Below are 19,438 nucleotides of genomic sequence, written 5' to 3'. Positions count from 1 at the left end.
CCACCAAGTGAAAAACACCTTCTCTTCAATGCCTCTGCTCAACCTCCAGTAATGTCACTTCCTGCACCCGAATTCTTGAAATTAGGTTATATCCTCAGACCGCAAGATATCGAAAACTATTTCCTAACTTGGGTGGGCAAACACATTCTGACTACTGAGGGGAGTACTAAGAAAATATAGATGACACACATTCAAATGTAGACAGTCATAGACAACCACGTGTATGCAACTGGAACAAAATGGTTATACTGGCAAAAACTAAATATACAAAAGTATAAATAATTGCGGACAATTTGAATAATCAGCCATTACTCTCCACATCACCATTTTAACATGATGTGCATGCATTTACCTGTATGTCAATTATGGCACCCATTGCACTCCTGACCATCCCTGGAAGAAGGGATCCCCCACTATGCGTTTCATCTCAAGATTTCTTCCTTGCTAATTTCAAGGGAGTTTTTTCTTGCCCTTGTGGGGGCTTGGGTAAAGGGGGGTGTCATAAATATTTGACCTGTTAAGCCCTTTGAGACTGTAATGGTGATTAAGGGCTATACAAATAAAATTGAATTGAATTGAAGCTTTTCATGCACTGGAAAGGGTATTTTCAGCTATTACAAAAAATAAAGGAAGTCAGTCTATGGGCGGCCCCCCTCACCCCTCTCCTTTTCAACTGTCCCCGTACCATGACGTTGAACGGCAGTGTGGCCGCCTAGGGCCTGCCCTGACCCACTGGTAATGGGCACTTGCACTAAGATGCTGATAAAGAGCAGTGGAGAAGGGAGCTGGAAATCCACAATACTGAACATTTAAAGGCCCCTGAGTGTCGCCCACTGATTTAGAAACGTGTCAATGGACGGCATGAATGACGTACGAGACCTATTTGTCTAGTTGTGCTCCCTCTCTCTGTGTGCATGCATGTGGTATGTATGCGTGTTTAAAGAGAACCATACACTTGACGCCGACTATATAAAATGCTACAACAAATTAGTGTAAAAGCATTGACATTATTCGTTAGGCGGCAAGAAAACAAGAATCTGTTGTGTTTCTACTGGCACTGTAAAAGGCAAAACACCACAAGCTCACAGTTCCTGGAAAAGTGCCCTCCATTATTATAATTGCAGGTTGTTAAATTACGGTGCGCTCTAAAATAAGGTCATTAGGTGTCCGAGGCGAGATCAAGAATGACGTATCAAAAGGTTGCCAAATGGGCCGTCGATATGAAAGGAGGAAGAAAATCGCATTGCATTGTCTTTTATCCTTGGTTGCCGTAGCAAACCTTTTGTTAATGGTTCCCTAGATAAAGCAGGGTTGGCAAGGCACCTAACCGCAGCGAGCCTGCCAGCAAACCAATGAATAATCAGTCAAATATACTAACACAACACCCACCGCTCTGACTCACACTTTTAAGTGTTTCGGAGCTGGAAGCAGCATCAGCACTGCCTAATGAGAGAGGGGAGGCATTGCCCTGGCTGAAACATGGACAAATTATTCAGTTAACGTTGTCCGATTTTGTACCATTATTTAGATACATTTCTTTCATGGTATACGTTTTATATATTTCGCCCAATTTTGAAAAACATCCTTACGGGATGAATTTATTTTTAATCAACATGTTTTTTTCCCCTGGCCATTCGTCACAGAGTAAATATTAAAGTTTGGATGCTTGAGAGCACGACGCCCAGACTTCACCGGGTGCGTCGCTCGAAATCTTTGTGCTGGAGAAACTAAACGGTACAAAGAAGACAATAGAGTGGCATAATTCAAATAAATGGTTCTCTTTATTCGTCATTGACTGTCAGACTAACAACGAAAAAGGGAAAGAAAAACAAAAACACCTGTATTCATGATTCTAAAAAAAATAAAGAGAAAAGAATGAAAAATAAAAACAAAGCAAAAACTATTTCACATCCATGATTGTGTTTTTCCAAATCATTGGTATTTCAAAAAGGTAAATGGGGGAGAAAATTAAAGTTGCTAGCCTCATGAGACTCTGTATAGGTAAAGATCATTCTGCCCTTAGCCACCTGTGCGCCAAAGTGGGGATTTATGTGCTGTTATTATTTCAGCGTGCAAGCTAACCCCACGAGCCGTAACCCCCCCCCCCCCCCCTACACGCGCAAATAAACACGCACAAACCTCTCAAACGGGATATACAAAAGCTTGTGTTTAACATTAAACAGTGCAGGGCCTTGACATTAACAGTAAGGGCCCACCCATCCCCTCCTCCCCCTCCTCCCCCACCCTCCCCCTCCTCCCCTCCTCCCCCACGCCCGCCGGCGTCCAGGTGCGCATTAACATCACTGAGGGGTAGAACCCATTTCATCTACAAAGTGACAGGATAACAGAGCAAAGAGGACACGGGAAAGAGAAAAAGAAAAACAAAAAGAGAACAAAAAAAAAAACACATTTGCTCATACGCACATTACAGCCGCATCTTAATTCATCCTCTCTCATTGCTCATACACACGCGCACACACACACATACGCACGCACGCACGCACGCACGCACGGACACCCACCCAACAGCCAAACAGTTAAAAATAGTTTCAGAGGAAATAACAGGACCCTGGATACTGTTTGCGTTGTCGCTGTTTGGTGATGAGGGAGAAAATGTGTTGGGAGGTAGAGGCAGAGAGTCGGGGGGGGGGAGGGGGTTGGTTGGTTTTAAGGGGAGCCAGACCCAAGCAGGTGCTATTTTTTGGCTTTGGGCCCCTTGGCTGAATTCCGTGGTGGGGTCACCGGTCTGCCAGCGCCGATCGGCCCTTGTCCAGCATAAGAATACAACTTCTTATCGGCAGGCTTGAGGATCTGCAGGGAACAGCGGACGAGAATGTTAGAACCCCCAAAACACACCCGCCAGGGATGGAGCCAGCACAATATGGTAAACGGACTGCATTCATAGAGGGCTTTCCTAACCAGTGCCTACTCAAGCGCTTCACAATATTTATAATATTCACTCGTACGTGCACACATTCACACATTGACGGCAGTGTCAGCCACGTAAGGTGACAATCAGCACGTCAGGAGAGGTTAGAGTGAGGTGTCTGGCTCAGGGACACCTCGACACTCAGCTAGGAGGAGCCGGGGATCGAACAAGCAACCCTCTGGTTACGGGCCAAACATCTTTACCTCCTGAGCCACATGCCTCCCCCAACATATCCTCCGTTAACATGTTCATTACCAACCATGTGGTAACATAGAGCCAGACTAATCCACAGCAGCCTGTGCTAACAGCGCAGAGGAAACAGAATAGGGCTGGGCGATTAAGCGAATTTTGATCGCGATTTCAGCGTCAAATTATCACAAAATTAACAATCGATTTTTTCTTTTTTTTTATGTTTTATAGAAAGGGCAGAACAGTTGGATACATATCTGTATATCATTTTAGATTGGAACATTTTCTTTTTGACCATTTTGTGTATTTCTTATGGCGAAATTTCCAAGTTCTCAGTTATAATTTTTTTTTCGGAGAGACATGCTGAATAGGCACAACATGTTTTCAAACTCAAAAATAATCTTTGGAATAATCGTGATTTCAATATTGACCAAAATAATTGTGATTATGATTTTTCCCCATAATCGAGCAGCCCTAAAACCCAGTGCTACGACACCGTACCTGGAAGGAGCACATGAGAGTCTCGTCCACGCTCATCATGGCGCCGGCGTTGTCGAACTCCCCGCAGTAGTTGGGGGCTGAGAACAGCGTGACGAGTTGCCTCTTGGCGAAGAACTCGTAGCCGTCTTCTACCACCTGGGAGGAGAGAAGGGGTCGACACAACGTTAGCATCACAAAGGGAAACGCAACACGGTGGTTAGGCATTCTGAACGATTTAAGGTGTAATGCAAGGTTTATTAACCAGGGCTAAACGATTAATCGAATTGAAATCGAAATGGCGATGTAATGGAACGCGGTACGCAAATCGCAAAGCCTGAAATAAAAAAAATAAAGTGCTTTGTTACCATTACTGACTGGAAATCAGTACGATTCATTTATTTTTATTTTACAATTCAATAGTTTAATAAAGAAGTTTATAATATAAAATCCAATGTTGTGTTGGTCATACTAAAGAATGATTTATTTATTTTTTAGTGAATACACAACATAAGGAACTTGATAAATGATAAAAATCGCACATTAAATCACAAACGCAATATTGGTCAAAATAATCGCAATTAGATTATTTCCCCAAATCGTTCAGCCCTATTAATAACCAGGGTCTCTGTAGGTTCAAGATTTATTTCATATTACTAAGTCACATTTAAAGTTCATTATGATGCAATTTAAGACCTTCACATCCGTATCGCTGAAAAATTATGAAGGATATGAAGGAAATTCTGAGTGTGTATAACTTCCAAAGTAAACAAAATGCAGTTTGCATTTATGGAAATTGGTTCCGTGATGGTTTGTTTTGTAGTTCTATTACAGCGTAATGAATACAATTTCCCCCCAAAACCCATTTAAGCTGAAGTTAATGCAACAGTGTTTCAAGAAACATTAACTTCAAAATCCAACACATTTTTAAGACCCGTCTAAATTTAAAATACATTATTTAAGACGTCTGACATTCCAAATGCCTGATAATTGAATTTCAGGACTTTCTAAAAACGGACCCCTGTTTAACAGCTAGAACTAGACGAGCTGAGACGATAGATGCCCACCTGATGTGCCCTGCATATAAGGTCCATGTCGTGCTTGTGCAAAAATTTGGCCACCACATCGGCGCCGAACGTGAAGGAGACGCCGCGGTCGTTCTCTCCCCAGCCCAGGACGTCTTTGTCGGGGTCGGCCCACAGCAGGTCGCACAGCAGGCCCTGATCCGGCACGTCCGTGGGCCGCATTACTCTGCGCACCTGCTCCATTGACTGGAGGTCGGGGGACAGACCTGCGGACAACGGGGGGGGGGGGGACCACGGTCAATAACCACAAGCGGCGCAGCCATTCCGTGCATTGCCAAAGAATCCTCGATCCAGTTAAAGGGTGATATAATGCCACCAGATGCGAGTGTGAATAGCCGTTACAATCCGTTTGAAAATCTGCCATGTCCCTTTGCCCTCGTGACATCACTAGTGGGCGTGTCCACCTAGAGACTTATGCTGGATAGATCAGTCCACTGACTGTGGACTGTAGCAAACGTTTCTCCTCTATCAGTCATACATCTAGGTGGACACTCCCACTTATGTCACTCGGGCACAGGGAAGGGCAGACTTTCAAACAGCTTATGAGGGCTAATCACACCTGGAGGCATAATATCACCTCATTAAGGCCGGAGAGGCAGATTAGGAATGACGATTACCTCCGTGGCAGCAGAAGATCTTCTCGTCTACGATGGCAGCCACGGGTAAACAGTTAAAGCAGTCTGTGAAGGTCTTCCACAGCTTGATGTTATATCGTCGCTTGCCTGAGAACAGAAAAGAAGGGGACAGAAATGAGCAACAGAATGAAGGGGGGGGGGAGGTTATGAGAGGCTAGCTGCGGTGTTGACCCCTGATACTCACACTCGTCGTAGAAGCCATAGATACGGTTGATGGAGGCGCACTCGTGGTTCCCGCGCAGCAGGAAGAAGTTCTCTGGGTACTTGACCTTGTAGGCCAGCAGCAGGCAGATGGTCTCCAGGGATTGCTTGCCTCGGTCCACGTAGTCGCCCAGGAACAGGTAGTTGCTCTCGGGCGGGAAGCCTCCGTATTCAAACAACCGAAGCAGGTCATAGTATTGGCCATGGACGTCGCCTGTGGGGGGGGCGACAGAGGGTTAGCTCGTTGTTACCCCAGAGCGGGTTGGCTGGTAACCCGCGGGACGCTAGTTCGATCCCCGGCTCCTCCTAGCGGAGTGTCGAGGTGTCCCTGAGCAAGACGCCTAAAAGACAGCCCTAACTGCTCCGCACACTGACTGTCACCCTGCATTGTTGACTCTGCCGTTGTTGTGTGAATGAACGGGTGCGAGTCGCTTTGAATCAAAGCGCCAGCCAAATCCCCTAAAATGTAAATGTGATGTGCAACATTCTACAGGCCACTGGAACCCTGCTGTGCACCTGGGGTCAGCCGTTAGCGGTGTGTGGGGTGAACGTGCGCACGGTCACCAGGGCCTGTAGTTCATGAGGACTCACCGCAGATCTTGAGTGGAGCTTCCAGTTCCAGCAGGATGGGCTGGCTGAGGAAGATTTCACGAGACTTGAGGCAAAGGCCGCGGATCTCGTTCTCCGTCAGCTGGACATTCTTTCCTGGACGAGAGCCCTTGACTGGAGTAGTGTAGAAAAGGACAGGAAGAGAGAGAGAACGCAGAAAGCAGAAGTGAGCAATGGAAACTGTCCACACGTGAGCATCTGTAGAGAACACAAAGTATTGTGCCAACATGCGCATTGCATGGCTTTGTTAAAACCCACAACATCAGAAAATATTTTGACAATAAGGGCCATGGTTGTGGCGTTGGATAAATGCTACAGACTTCAAACCCATCACACACACACAAGACAACAACTCGTGGTGAGCCAATATATAAAATAGTCGATAGCACAGTAGCCATCAAACAACACGTTTCCTGGTTGAGAGCAGGGCCAAGATCAGCCTGCGAGTGCAGAGCTGCACCCAGGAGAAGGACATCAAACGTTAATGTTCTGCGCGCATGTTCTGATTTACCCCCCCCCCCCCCCATAACTGAGGACGTTATCGCAGCACAGGGACTGCAAAGGTGGACGCGATTTTCCACAGTCAGCAGGAAAAAGGGGCTTGCTTCAGAGTTCAAAGGCTGGTGTTCAGGGTTGAATTGTGCAACGTCTGACATTCGAGAAGACATCTTCATAACCTATGCAGTCAGGTGAGCGTCTCAGCACCTCGGTCAGCTATGGTCTTGTCAGTGAACATCACATTCTGCTCGACCTTGTTTTGGTACCGAAACCAATCTCAACTCAGATAAAAAACAACCCAAACTTGTTAAAAAGGAATCTTCATCCTAAACATGAACCCGTGGCTCGAGAGATTAGATCACAGCACCCGGAGACACTAGTTCTACATCTGCATGAAGTTGCGCCTTCTGGTTTACACTAGAGATTTAGACGTGGAGTGTGCGATGGCCGGGTCTGTGACCGTTTACAATTCAGACAACGCGACTCAACTTAATTCTGACAACACGTCTTGCAAAGAATTTTAAGTAGGGGGTGTGTCTAGAAAGCTATCCCCGGTATGGCAATATTTAAATTTCAAGTTAAGTCCTTTAAGGCCGGGGATGGTTACGATATAATGACACTACTACTTTTCTAGATATTTATTATTGATCCAGTGGGACTGGTACTATGATTTTACTTTCTCAGGATTTGAACAAAACCTGTTATGTGCCAATTTCCTAGATGACCCAAATATCAATGCATTTGGAAATAACCTCTATATGAGGACCATGTCATCAATTCAACAACAGTTCAATAGGCCTTATAGATATGCATCAATTGATTTACTTATTAATTAGACATCACTGGGTACAAATTAAGCAACTCCTTCGATGAAGCGCAACAAAAATATCAGCCCTAAAGGGAATTAGGAAGCGAAGTCCTCCCAAGTGAGAACGAGGTATCAATACTGCAGCGCTGCTCGGCTCTATAAACCTGGATTACTCCTGGCTAAGCCCCAGCAGAGCTTACTCCAAAGTTAGCCCCATGGCCGGTGGGCAGCAGTGAGCTCAGAGCCGGACGGGGGACCGCCTAACAAAAGGGCTTTCTGCTGCGCTGATCATGGGGTAGAAAGGAAAAGGTTGGATCGGCACAAAGCAGAACGGCAGGGGGGAGAGAGAGAGCCGGGATCAACGGTTAGTTTAGTCAAGCCTGGCCCTGAGCTCAGCCATGATGTCATGGTTCCTCCGGTGTACTTTCAGGAACACAGCCCCTGCGACCGGAACCGTTTAGGTCTAATGCACGCGTAATCCAAGTGAAGGAAGTCCCACATCCCCAATGCATTTGATTGGTTTGGTCATCAAACATGCATGCGGGCAGATGGGTTACCCAGGCAGGACCCTAAAGGCGTGCAGCAACCTCACACAGACTACTACCTTTATGACCGAATGAAAACACGCGTCTAGACAGACACGGAGGAGAACAGCAATTAACTGAAAAAGGGAAATGATTATAGTCCGATGTAAAGGGAGAATTTGAGAAAGGGAAAAAAGGTCAGTCCTGTTACGCAAGAGGATATAAATACTGCCATTATCTGCCCTGTTTGTTTTCCACTGTGCCGCGCCGACAACCTTATCACGGACTCAGTGATACAAGCTGTGTACAAAACACAGACGCTCCTCCACCACCACCACCACCACCACCAGGCCCCAGAAGGCATATTCTTAGCTTTCATAATGCTACTAAGTTCCACAAGACTGCGGGGAGAACACAGACTCGGCTTGGTTGTTAACACTTAAAGAAGGAATCCAAGCCGAGTGCATTAGCATCACAGCCCAAGTTGAAACGTTTTTCTTTTTTTATAAAAAAAAAAGAAGTATGCTTTAAGAGGTACAATTTAAGTGGAATTTGTTAGAAATGCCGAAGCCGTTCATGAGTAATGGCTCTGTGAGATGGGCCTTTCTGGTTGATTGTGCAGTTGCACACCATACTTTACAGTTTATACCCGTCTTTACAGTTAATACTGATGACAGTGCACTATCTATATTAGTCCATTACATTTACATTCTCTGCACTTGTGCTTAATCGCCAACTGCATTTCCTTGTCTCTGTACTTAAACTCTGCACAATGACAATGAGGTTGAATTTAATCAGACCATTTTGAAATCAGACCAATCCCGGCTCATTTCTGACCCATCAGTGCTTCTATTGCAGTGCAGATTCGTTTGGAGGATCCAGCGTGCCAATCAATCAATCGGGATGCAAGAAATACCAAAAGATTATCATTGAATACATGGTTCCACATTTCAAGCATTTTTAACCTGCCATTTGACTGCTTTAAAGATAGCATGAGGAACTTCTAAAGAGCGGTTTTCCCTTTGCAGCCATGGGGGACATTGAAACCCAACGCATCCAGTTAGACTGCATACACCGCCAGACCGCCAAAGCAGAGCTAAGCTTCTATACATCTCACTTCCAGTTCTGATGTCAGGACGTTCCTGGAAGGCTGCCATTGTTGTTAAGCTTTTCGAATGCAGAGGGGAAGTTAGTCTAGAGAACATGGCCTGGACCATGTTTAAAACACGCCGTCTGCAACAACAAATGATTGCACAACAGGCCAAGGCGTTGGACTATTGGATAATATATACTGCTCCCAAACATTCCCAAAATACCCAACATAACATGTATGATGATTGATTATTGATCACAATAATTGTTGCTTCACAAGAACTCGTATGTTTTCACCCCTAATCTTGACCGCCGCAAGGGCGTGAATGGACTGCTCCTGAAGGGAGGGGCCATGTATGAATGGAGGGGGCAATATTTTTTGGGGTTCTTCATTTCTAAATATTGCTCTCTTCTGATAACTTTCTTTACTACTCACATTTCAACTACAGCTGATTTAAAAATGACTATTAAAAATGCTATTTTACAGATCATTCCTAAATGCACCCGTTAAAGAAATGGAAAAATGAACGGGTGCATTGGTTGACAATGAAATGTCATGTTCAGGAGTGATGGTTCACAGCCTGCAGTACCATAGACAAAGAGCAGTGGTTCTGAACTGGCTGGGCCGCAGGGGGGCATTCTGGATGAGTCAGGGACTGAGTGGGTCAGGGACATCTTAGAAAAGAAGGTTGATCACAAGGAAGAGGCAGCGAGAGTGCAGTAGCCTACAAACCAACGTCATCACGCACAGCAGCTAGCTGGCAGCGTTATGGTTCATGGAGACGAACATTCAGCCCTCCTTGAATAAGAAAAGGCCAAACCTTAATCTTTAATGAATTCGGTTTTGGTAGCCCATGAATGAACTAAGGCTTCAATGGCTTACTATTTCATTGAGTTTAGCCCCAATTGTTGCGTTTTTTCACTCACTCCCTTTTGTTGAATCCATGACGGCATTGAGGTTTACTGCAATAGGTGTTGAGAAGAAACATTGAAAATGGGTTGTGACCTAAGGACTCAAGAGTGTGGGTTGTGAGGCTGGACCAGTCGATAACCACTGCCATAGAGCATCCACATCTAGTGCACCATTTCTGCAGCACGCCGCTTCCATTAAATGCAGGTCACCGTTGGCGGAAATGTCTTTCTGCAGCGGCCCTACATGCTCGGTTTAAATATAAACCAAAGCTCAACTCGTTTCCACACAGCAAGTGTACTGAAAGCACGCCTCTGGTGGAGAATGGGACAACTGTGTTGCCGCGGAGCAGTGGCTCCAGATGAGCCTGAATTATATATACAGTCTATAATGCCAGAGGTCATGCTCGCTGCGGTCACATAGTCAACGCTCCTGCGCTGAACTTTTAAAACTGTTGAGCGGGGATTTGAACCTCACTGACATCACGAAGGCTTGTGGTTAGACAATCTGAATCAACATCAGGCTGCACTGAACACTACGTATCTAGAATCCCTGGCCAGCATCTGTAGACATGAGGACTCTAGTGAAACACCACATTAAGGCACGTAATGCCCATCGCAATGAATCTACAGTGGGAATTACTGAAGACGGGTCGCGGATTCTGAAGAGCATTTGTGTCCCTGCAAACTCCCTCAAAGGGCTGAATTAATGGCTGGAAGAAGTCTAGTCTGCAATGTTTGCAATAAAAAACACATAAAGCAAAATTACCTTCACATTCATCACAAAACTGGGTGGCAAAACGTTCCAGATCGAAGAAAAACATGCACAAACCTCGATTTATATTTTGTATAGTCTAGTGATGGCCAACCATGATGATCATAGCTCTTCATAACAAAACCAAGCCTACTTTAGAAGCGCTTTGTTTGTAATAAAAACACTGCAGGGGACCTTGCTAGTGTTAGCACGAGAATATAGGGCAACTATAAACCAGAGATAACATTTCTATTCCAAAAGTCACAGATTTTTTTATGCACGTGGAACATTTACCAATATTCAAGTGTGCAGGAATGCTTACTTTTCTCAACAGAAAATGTTGCTGATAGGTTTAGTGGCTTTGGACCAATATGCTCTCGGAGGCCCTTGGGGTTGTCACAAGATTATCATAACCTTTACACAAAGCACAGTCCAAAAGCCCTTGGTGAGCATTCTGCAAAAAGCATCAGTGCTTTACAAAAATACATTTCATTTTCTATAAAAAGCCCATATAACAACAAAATCCACAACTGGACTGAATATTTGATAAATAAATGAGTTCGTTTGTCAAACAACAAACTTGTGGATTATTCTCCATGCCACTTAAATGCCCCCCACCATTCCAATGCCGAGATTCCCAGTAGTCAAAATTGTGCTTTAACCCCAGACGTTCATAGTAGTGTCCTGATCAAACTACAACAGATGGTCTCCCATTAAGACTGATCCAGCTCCAGTGCACCCTTTGACGGACCAGAACAACCCATGGTCCCTGGCAATGGGAGAAACCCCATCGAGCACGCACCAGAAAGCCTCGCCACAGCACCGGTCGATGTCACCATCAGATGCTAATAATTGCCTTTTTTCACCAACACCCAAAAGTACAATCGCCCCCGCCAGAGAAGGCACACTCCCGGGCCAAAGAACCCGCGGACCCCGCTTACCTTCCAGGAGACGCTGAATGATGGAGTCGATGTTTAATTTGTCCGGCTCCGCCATTTTCTTTATTTTCTGACGTTCTCGGGCAGCTAAGTCCTCGGCTTCGTACTTCACCTTCAAACGCGACCAAACACACCACAAAAGTTTTAACCACAGTTCGTGTTTTAGGATCTGGTTTTAGTGCACTAGCACCGCACTAGCACCGAGCTAGCCCGTCGAACCCTGGGCGAACGGCGTCCGCGGACCACAGTAATCAATGAGCTTTGGCGTTAGCTTAGCGTAGCTAGCTTCAAACCGGGCAGTGCTAAGCTAACCTATCTAGTTAGCTAGCTGCTAGAATACGTTCCGGAGATTGGAAGGGGACGGAATATTTACCAGTTCGCGGTTCCGACCGGATAACACTTCTTCCCGGGAATTGACGTTTGTAAAATGTATCCGGCGATGGTGACTCTGGCCCCCTTCTCCTTCGCAGTGCAGGCCCCCTTTATCTTCCCCGACCGCGGAACTTAAAAAGGGCCGTGTTTTTCACACTCTCGGAGGAGGCTGGGACGTAGTGATGTCTTTAAATCTGCTCGGTCCCGATTGGTCCGGCGTGGGGTTTAGCACTTGAAATGGTCTCATCTGATTGGACGAACGCGGCATCCGTCATCCCGTTTAAGCGCCTCCTCGACCATTCAAAATGGCATCTATGGGAAAGGCCTCAGAGGGCGACATCAAGTGGTCATAGATGGAATTGCAGTTAGAAATGTTTGACACGGTTGAGTGTTGAGGCGGTTATCCTCCGCCCGAGTGGTACACGCCTTTGACGCACTATAGAAAGACTCATGGAAAAAATATGCAATAAGTATCATTAGCCATCCTGAAAACAATATTTGAAACATTGGCCTACTCTACAAGTTTTGGTTGAGTTGTATTGAGATGGAACTTTGATGAGAATTAAAGTCACCACAGTAGGAACAATTTTGAACCACAAACTTTCATATAAAATACCAATTCAACAAATTATATGATATATATATATATATATATATATATATATATATATATATATATATATATATATATATATATATATATATATATATATAACAATATGAATATCTCACATGCAATACTAATAGTCGAGGCCTTTGTGTACTAAACAATGAAACAAAAGGCGCAGCCTATCTAGCACACTGTGAAAACTAAACCAAATGTGGATTCAAATCCAGCACTTAGATTATCTGAACGGTCAAAATAACATTTCTTAATTCAGTACCAAAGTACTCCTCTGCAATGTAATTTTTTTTTTTACAAACTTTGTCTAGCATATTCTAAAAAAAACAATGCTTCAGTCTGGGCGCGGGTGTGCTTGTGTGTGTGTGTGTGTGTGTGTGTGTGTGTGTGTGTGTGTATTGTCTGTGCGTGCATGTTTGTGTCTGTGTGTGATTGTGTCTGCGTGCGTTTCCGAGTGTGTTATTGTGTGTCTGTGTGTGTTGTATGTGAGGGAGGTTAACTGGTGCGAGACATCCACAACTCAACTGTTTCCCAACCTAAATCTTATTTCTCCATCTCTTTCCGTGGCCTTGCCCGAATCTCTTAATCCAGGACCTCGTCACTACCCTAAACCGCCCTGGTTCTTCCAACCCAGTATCCCTGTGCACACAGGCTCGGTCACGTGTCCATTGGGCGGCCGTCCGAAGAGGAGGGAAAAGAGGGACGACATTCCTAGTGATTCACCGGCTGTTTTTGTTGTTTACTGTCTGCTCAATGGTGAATTCCATCATCGCAAGAACCACCCGGAGGTTGTTGTGGAGAATATGTAATAAGATGGATATCCAAGCTCACCTGGATCAGATAATATGTCATGTTCATATATTTAACAGTTCATGCATTTTTTACATTGTATTATTAAAATTAAAATGGGTTTCGTTCCAAGACAGATGGCAGCCATGATTACCACGTATAGGAAGCAATTCTTTACATTCTGAGGGGGACCAAAAAGCAAGGGAGAAAGACATAAATGACAGGTTCGGTCTTGCCCTGTAGGGCTTCTCTCCTGCGCCCCTTCCCTCTCCATCTCCAGCCCCACCTACAGCGCATTCCTCTATAAGAACCTAGGCCCCGCGCCACAGACCACTATTCACCGTCCGACCCTCCAGCGCCCTTATAACGAAGATTAGATTCAGCTTTTCAAACTAACATCTCCTGTTTCATTATTTTCCTTTTCCATTGAGGCAAAAGAGCATCAATTAAAAGGTAAGAAGAATATTTTAAATTGAAGAGAGAATTGGTGTAATGCTATTTATTTATTAACTCTACTTATTTATAGTGGTCACAAGTAACCATGATAAAATGCAAATGCACCACTAAAACTAGGGTCCATAAATGAACCATTACTTAACATTAGTTAATGCAGAAATAAGCATGTACTAACAGTTACTAACAATAAACCAATGGTCTAGTAATCCTTTACTAATGGTGTTCATGTATATTTATGGCATTCATGTTAACTAAGGTAATGGTGTTCATGAAAACTAAGGTAAATATTTTATACTTTTTTTAAAGGGTTGAGGTTATGTTTTTGTAAAGTAGTCAATGTTTTATTTTCAAGATTAACTAACCTCACCCCTATGCTTATAATAATATAATAATTTTTATTACTGCATTAACTAAGTCTTATTCGTGGTTAATTAACGTACCCTTATTGTAAAATGTTACCAATCAAAAGTTAAGAGCCGCCTGACATCGATTCAAATTCAATGTACGGACTAAATAAATTGCAATGTCTCGGTTATATTTATTGTTCATCTTGTGTTCCTTCACCTTTATGAGTGATTATTTGAACTTGATCATTTTTAGCTGCAAACCCGCCCAAAATTCAACTGGTCCCTTCTACTCCGAGACTCCCTAAATCTTCGTCCTTTTAGTCCAGGAGATTATGAATCAAATGAATAGGGGAACAATCGCATAAAAAAATATATATATATAGTGGAACACTGAACTTTTTCCAAACAACAATTGAGAAAAAGACTCCTTGAGGCATGTAGCTCTGGGTACGCAAATAGAGGTCTTCGGAAAAGAATAAACAAGCCAATCTGGGCAGGTGTGGCCCGGGCCCTCCACCAACACACAAGCCTGTCCGGACTTGTGTGAAACTTTATATATTTAGCTCTGAGCTACGATGTTCGTGTAGAGGCCTGTGCCGGTGTGCACTTCAATACTCCGACATTGTACAAGAGAGTAAACGCCCGCTAAGCCTGCAACTGTGACTCACCGTGGACATATTGCAAAGTAGTGACAGGACATTCATTGAGATTTAATATCCCCTTCCCCCCCATCTCCCCCTGGCGTTTCACAGTGGAAGCCACAGTGCCTGCTGGCTTCACAGCACTTCAATGCACATCAAATGTCTCTTCTGTAAAAAAAAAAAAAAAAAAAGAACAGCCCGATGTACGAGGATGCAGTGAATGAGTGTACCTTCTCTGCTTCCAGGATGGGCTCCTCCGGAGTGCAGATCGTGTGCGTGTCTCTCGGGATCCTGGGCCTGGTCGGGGCCATCGTGTGCTGCGCCATCCCGAGATGGAAGGTCACGGCCTTCACCGGGCAGACCATCGTCATAGCACAGGTGAGCAGGAAGACTTCTGTTACCTTTGTGTACTTCTTGTCACATCAGTCGTTCGTCTGTATCGACTCCATTTTGATTCCTTGCCTGTTTTCATCAATCCGGGTCTGTGTCCAATTGCTTGAATGCTGTTTTAAAATGTTCCATTCAAATGCAATAGTGTAGGATATTGCTTACATCCAATGGAGCACCTGCATAGAACTTTAAACAATAATAACATGCTGGTTTGGACAACAAAGACAAAAAGCGATCCATGTTCTTGACTAACTTAAGTCTCTCTCTCTCGCTCTCTCGCTCTCTCTCTCTCTCTCTCTCTCTCTCTCTCTCTTTCTCCCCTCCTTATCTCCCTCCCTCCCTCCCTCCCTCCCTCCAGAGTGTCGAGGAGGGCCTGTGGATGAACTGCGTGGTGCAGAGCACCGGCCAGCAGCAGTGCAAGAAGTACGACTCGCTGCTGATGCTGTCCGCAGACCTGCAGGCGGCCCGCGGCATGGTGATCATCAGCTGCATGCTCTGCTCCCTCTGCCTGCTCATGCTCTTCGCCGGCGCCGACTTCACCACCTGCGTGGAGAGCGAGAACGCCAAAGCCAAGATCTCCCTGGTGGCGGGCATCGGGCTGATCCTGGGCGGCCTCCTGGTGATCATCCCCGTGAGCTGGTCCGCCCACAACACAGTACGCGACTTCAACGACCCCTTAGTGGATCCCAGTCGGAAGAGGGAGCTGGGCGCGTGCATCTTCGTGGGGTGGGCGGCCGGCGGCCTGCTCGTTCTGGCCGGGGGTCTGCTGTGCTGCTTCAGCAAGGTAAAGTCGGGGGGCTCCCCGGGAGCGGCCAAGTACTACAGCAACGGCGGCGCCTCCGCTCCCAACAAGAACTATGTCTGAGGCGCAGGATGGAGCGAGGAGAGGGGGAACTCGACGGCGGACAGAGAGGCTGGGCGGTGGTTTTTGATAGTAGGGGAAAGGAAAACTGTAAATACCAGCAGATAAATGCGTACCTTTTAGTATGTATTTTGGTGTTTTACTTTGGTGTTAGGTACAGGGTTTTTAGTTGGGTTATAGGCAGATTATTTCTTTGCGTACAAATGTCTCCTGGAACAGGTGTGGAGTTTCTCAAAAGCATTTAAGTGGTCACCACTTACCAATCGACAGACGAGATAACTTGGGTTTGGGAATTTGTTTATTGTGTGCTCATCGTACCCACACCGCTTTCATACTACTGCTGTTTTTAGTTATCTCTATGTCTTAAATGTAATAAAGGAAGATTGTGTATGTTTCCTTATTGCTTGTATTTTTTGAAGGTCACTATTTGGTTTTTGTTTCGGTTTGACATTTTGTGTGTTTGTGGGTCCAGATTACTCCAAAAGTTATGCAATTTGGTGGGCTCATGGGCTGAGGAACACAATTATTATCACACTAATAGGCCAAAGAAGGTACCATGTGGGTGGCCATGTTGAAATAACTTTCGATGATTGTCGTTGAGGCTTGACATGGGAGTTGAGTAATGGTTTCTGAGTAATAAACAACCTCTGACTAATAAACAAACCTCTATTGAGAGCATTTTCTCGTTGTGTTATGATTTCTTTAAGAACAAGTCCAGACGATCAAGTAGAATTTTGAAAACATTTTATTTCAAACTATGGAATGCATATATTTTGGTTGTTCTAAAAGTATTTCTAAAAAAATATTTCAAGAATGTTTTTAATTTGCCACCTGAAGTTATGTATCATGGCTTGTCATACAACCCTTGTCTAAGTAAATCACTGCCACAATGTTTTGAATTAAAAAAAACGTTAAATTGTGTATTCACTGGATAACAATAACATTAAAATATGATTCTTTGAAAACAAAGTAATCTGAATTTATTCAGGAATAGACCTCTGAAGAATAAGTCTCGCCTCCAAGGCTCCTGGTTCCATCGGACAAATGTCTATGGGGAATAACATGGGGTTTAGAATGATCGTACTTAACAAGCTCTATTTGTCGTGTTTTGGAATACCATATTTGAATTCCAAAGAGGTGAATCAAAACGATGACCTTGTTATCAAAGTATAATATTTTACTGTTAAGAATTCAATGGTGTCTACATTACAGGCTTTCAATGTAGCAGTGATTTCCTTCCATAAACCCTTTGTTTCCCCTAAGATCTCCAATGAAGCCAGCTCAAACTCAGTCATCTGTTCTGTCCATGGTCACGTCTCTCTCTCGTCATTCTCTCAGGGCGTGGCACTACTGCTGCTGGTGCTGGAGATCATTCACCGTCTTGGTCAGCGCCTCCAAAGCCTGTTTCAACTGCTTCACCTCGTTCCGTAAGCTTTCAATCTCCTGGGAAGGTCAAAGAGAGGCAGACGGACGGACAGACATGTTTCAGACGTACAGTACGTAGGGTCAGACGTCGGAGACAGTGCTATCTCTGGTGAATCACTGGCTTCGCACGGATGTTGCTGATTGACTGATATTGGTGTGCGGTGATGTGACATCATTTGTTTGCACCGACCGGATTTCACGGTTGCACATATAGTCTGTTAGCAGGAAATATTGCTTTTTCACTATATTGTTGCTGAAGCAAATATTTACATTTACATTTAGGGCATTTAGTAGACGCTTTTATCCAAAGCGACTTACAAGAAGTACATTTGTCAGAAGAATGAGCAACCACAATATTCCTCTCATGGTACATTAAGGATGTTCATAGGACCAAGTGCCAAGCACTAACAACTGCTAGGTTAACCCACAGTACTTATAGCGCTATGGCGGTAAGGATGATAGTACTGATAGTACTTTAAAACTATCATAGAATAATATGTAAAGGTTCTCCTCACCCCTCCTCTGTTTCCCTGGTCTCCGGCGGAGACGGTCGTGCTCTTCAGGAGAGTCTTGTTCACTTTGAACTCTTTGGTTTTGGTCTGGGTGGCAATGCCGTCTTTCAGGGAGATCATTATGGGCTGGCCCTCTTTGCCGTCAAACCAATCGTCGGCCTCCACCGACGGCTCTGGACCAATCGTGTTAGGGTACAGGTCCTCCTGGAAAAGGTCAGACTGAAAGACAGAGACGTGTTTAGCCCACGTGGAATGCAAACAGACAACCTGGCGGAGGTGTGTCGTTGTCATGGTAACATCAATATTCAGGGGATGCTTCCTACCTTGCGGGGCACGGTCATGACAACTGGTTCACACTTCCTGTCGTGGAGCTTATAGAATCTAAAAAAGTCATGCATACAAAACAAGTTATTCATGATTTTATTTATGAATGAAATCATGGTTAGGGTCAAACAGCGCATTGTCTTTGTTTTTCTAAAGGTGCTGTAGGTACAATTTACGAGCTGTGAGTTCTTTAAAATTCTCTGTGAGAATATTTGGTGGGAGTTTACTGAGAGCTGCCAGTATAGGTATTAAATCTTAGATTTTTAGATTGCTCCTGGCTCATATCTGACCAATCATTGCATCGCAATCCTGATTGGCTCACCGAATCCATCCCGCTAGTCAATCACAAGTGTGCCAACGCAACAGTTCAAAGTAGGAGGGAGGTAGGGAGGGAGGCGACGTGGTTTTGAATTGTTTCTGGTCTCTCTTGCTCTTTTCTTCCGTCTCAATTTCGAACACTCAAATCTAACATACTTCAGCTTTAATACATTCGGGGCCATAGCTACCTTGCTATTTCACACTTGTTGACCTCCAGGCCTCTCTTGGGCATGTAGCCCATGCCCTTCTGGCTCTCCTTGCCGCTATACATTGAGAGGTAGTGGACGAACGGCGCCTCGTCGGTGATCTCGAAGTAGCGGATACTGGTGTCCCCCTGTGGTCAAAGGAAAGGGACCGGGGCACGTCTGGTAAGAAGGTGGGCATCGGTTTTTGTCAGTGGGTCCTCTGTTTCTTTATGATGGTGTACATCTATGCACACACATATACGCACGCACGCACGCACACACGCTCGCTCGCTCACAGGCACGCACGCACACACCCACAGGTTCATAGATGGTCATAGATAGATCCACACAGGACAGAGTATATTTAAGGGGCTAGTGAAACAGAGCCGTACCTTGCCACACAGGAAGACGATGCCGGTGTCTGGGTCGAAGAACGGCAGCAGGACGCCGCTGCTGGTGTCCAGCTCCTGAAGGGTGAGGGGCTCCTCGAAGTGGTTCTGTCCAGAGAAAGGAGAGCCGTCACACACACGGCGGTTTGGATCCAGAA

At 44.9% G+C, this 19,438-nt stretch overlaps 3 protein-coding genes across 4 annotated transcripts in view; 1 reads left to right on the top strand and 2 right to left on the bottom strand.

Moving 5' to 3' along the window:
• Nucleotides 1–2,270: 2,270 nt before the first annotated feature.
• Nucleotides 2,271–12,177, bottom strand: ppp1caa (protein phosphatase 1, catalytic subunit, alpha isozyme a). The gene is made up of 8 exons (XM_079746948.1): nucleotides 12,022–12,177; nucleotides 11,652–11,760; nucleotides 6,108–6,239; nucleotides 5,500–5,730; nucleotides 5,298–5,402; nucleotides 4,663–4,886; nucleotides 3,620–3,754; nucleotides 2,271–2,811 (listed from the first exon to the last, which is right to left on the bottom strand). The coding sequence occupies exons 2-8, from the start codon at nucleotides 11,704–11,706 to the stop codon at nucleotides 2,695–2,697; spliced, it is 999 nt and encodes a 332-aa protein (XP_079603074.1). The 5' UTR covers nucleotides 11,707–11,760; nucleotides 12,022–12,177; the 3' UTR covers nucleotides 2,271–2,694.
• Nucleotides 12,178–13,753: 1,576 nt separating this feature from the next.
• cldni (claudin i) lies at nucleotides 13,754–16,805 on the top strand. The gene is made up of 3 exons (XM_079747007.1): nucleotides 13,754–13,884; nucleotides 15,121–15,253; nucleotides 15,624–16,805. Exons 2-3 carry the CDS (start codon nucleotides 15,122–15,124, stop codon nucleotides 16,128–16,130), a joined length of 639 nt encoding a protein of 212 aa, XP_079603133.1. The 5' UTR covers nucleotides 13,754–13,884; nucleotide 15,121; the 3' UTR covers nucleotides 16,131–16,805.
• A 49-nt stretch (nucleotides 16,806–16,854) lies between these two features.
• coro1a (coronin, actin binding protein, 1A) overlaps nucleotides 16,855–19,438 on the bottom strand; it is an 8,728-nt gene continuing 6,144 nt past the window's right edge. For both annotated transcript variants that reach the window (XM_079746993.1, XM_079746994.1), the window contains exons 7-11: nucleotides 19,284–19,388; nucleotides 18,895–19,040; nucleotides 18,388–18,445; nucleotides 18,068–18,283; nucleotides 16,855–17,570 (exon numbers count right to left, since the gene is read on the bottom strand). In XM_079746993.1, the coding sequence (XP_079603119.1) occupies nucleotides 17,475–17,570; nucleotides 18,068–18,283; nucleotides 18,388–18,445; nucleotides 18,895–19,040; nucleotides 19,284–19,388 (621 nt within the window). In that variant the 3' untranslated portion in view covers nucleotides 16,855–17,474. The remainder of the gene's footprint in view (nucleotides 17,571–18,067; nucleotides 18,284–18,387; nucleotides 18,446–18,894; nucleotides 19,041–19,283; nucleotides 19,389–19,438) is intronic.

Source organism: Pollachius pollachius (genome assembly GCF_949987615.1).
Source record: "Pollachius pollachius genome assembly, chromosome: 11".
In the NCBI taxonomy this organism is placed as follows: Eukaryota; Metazoa; Chordata; class Actinopteri; order Gadiformes; family Gadidae; genus Pollachius; species Pollachius pollachius.
This window is presented reverse-complemented; position numbering and strand designations above follow the sequence as displayed.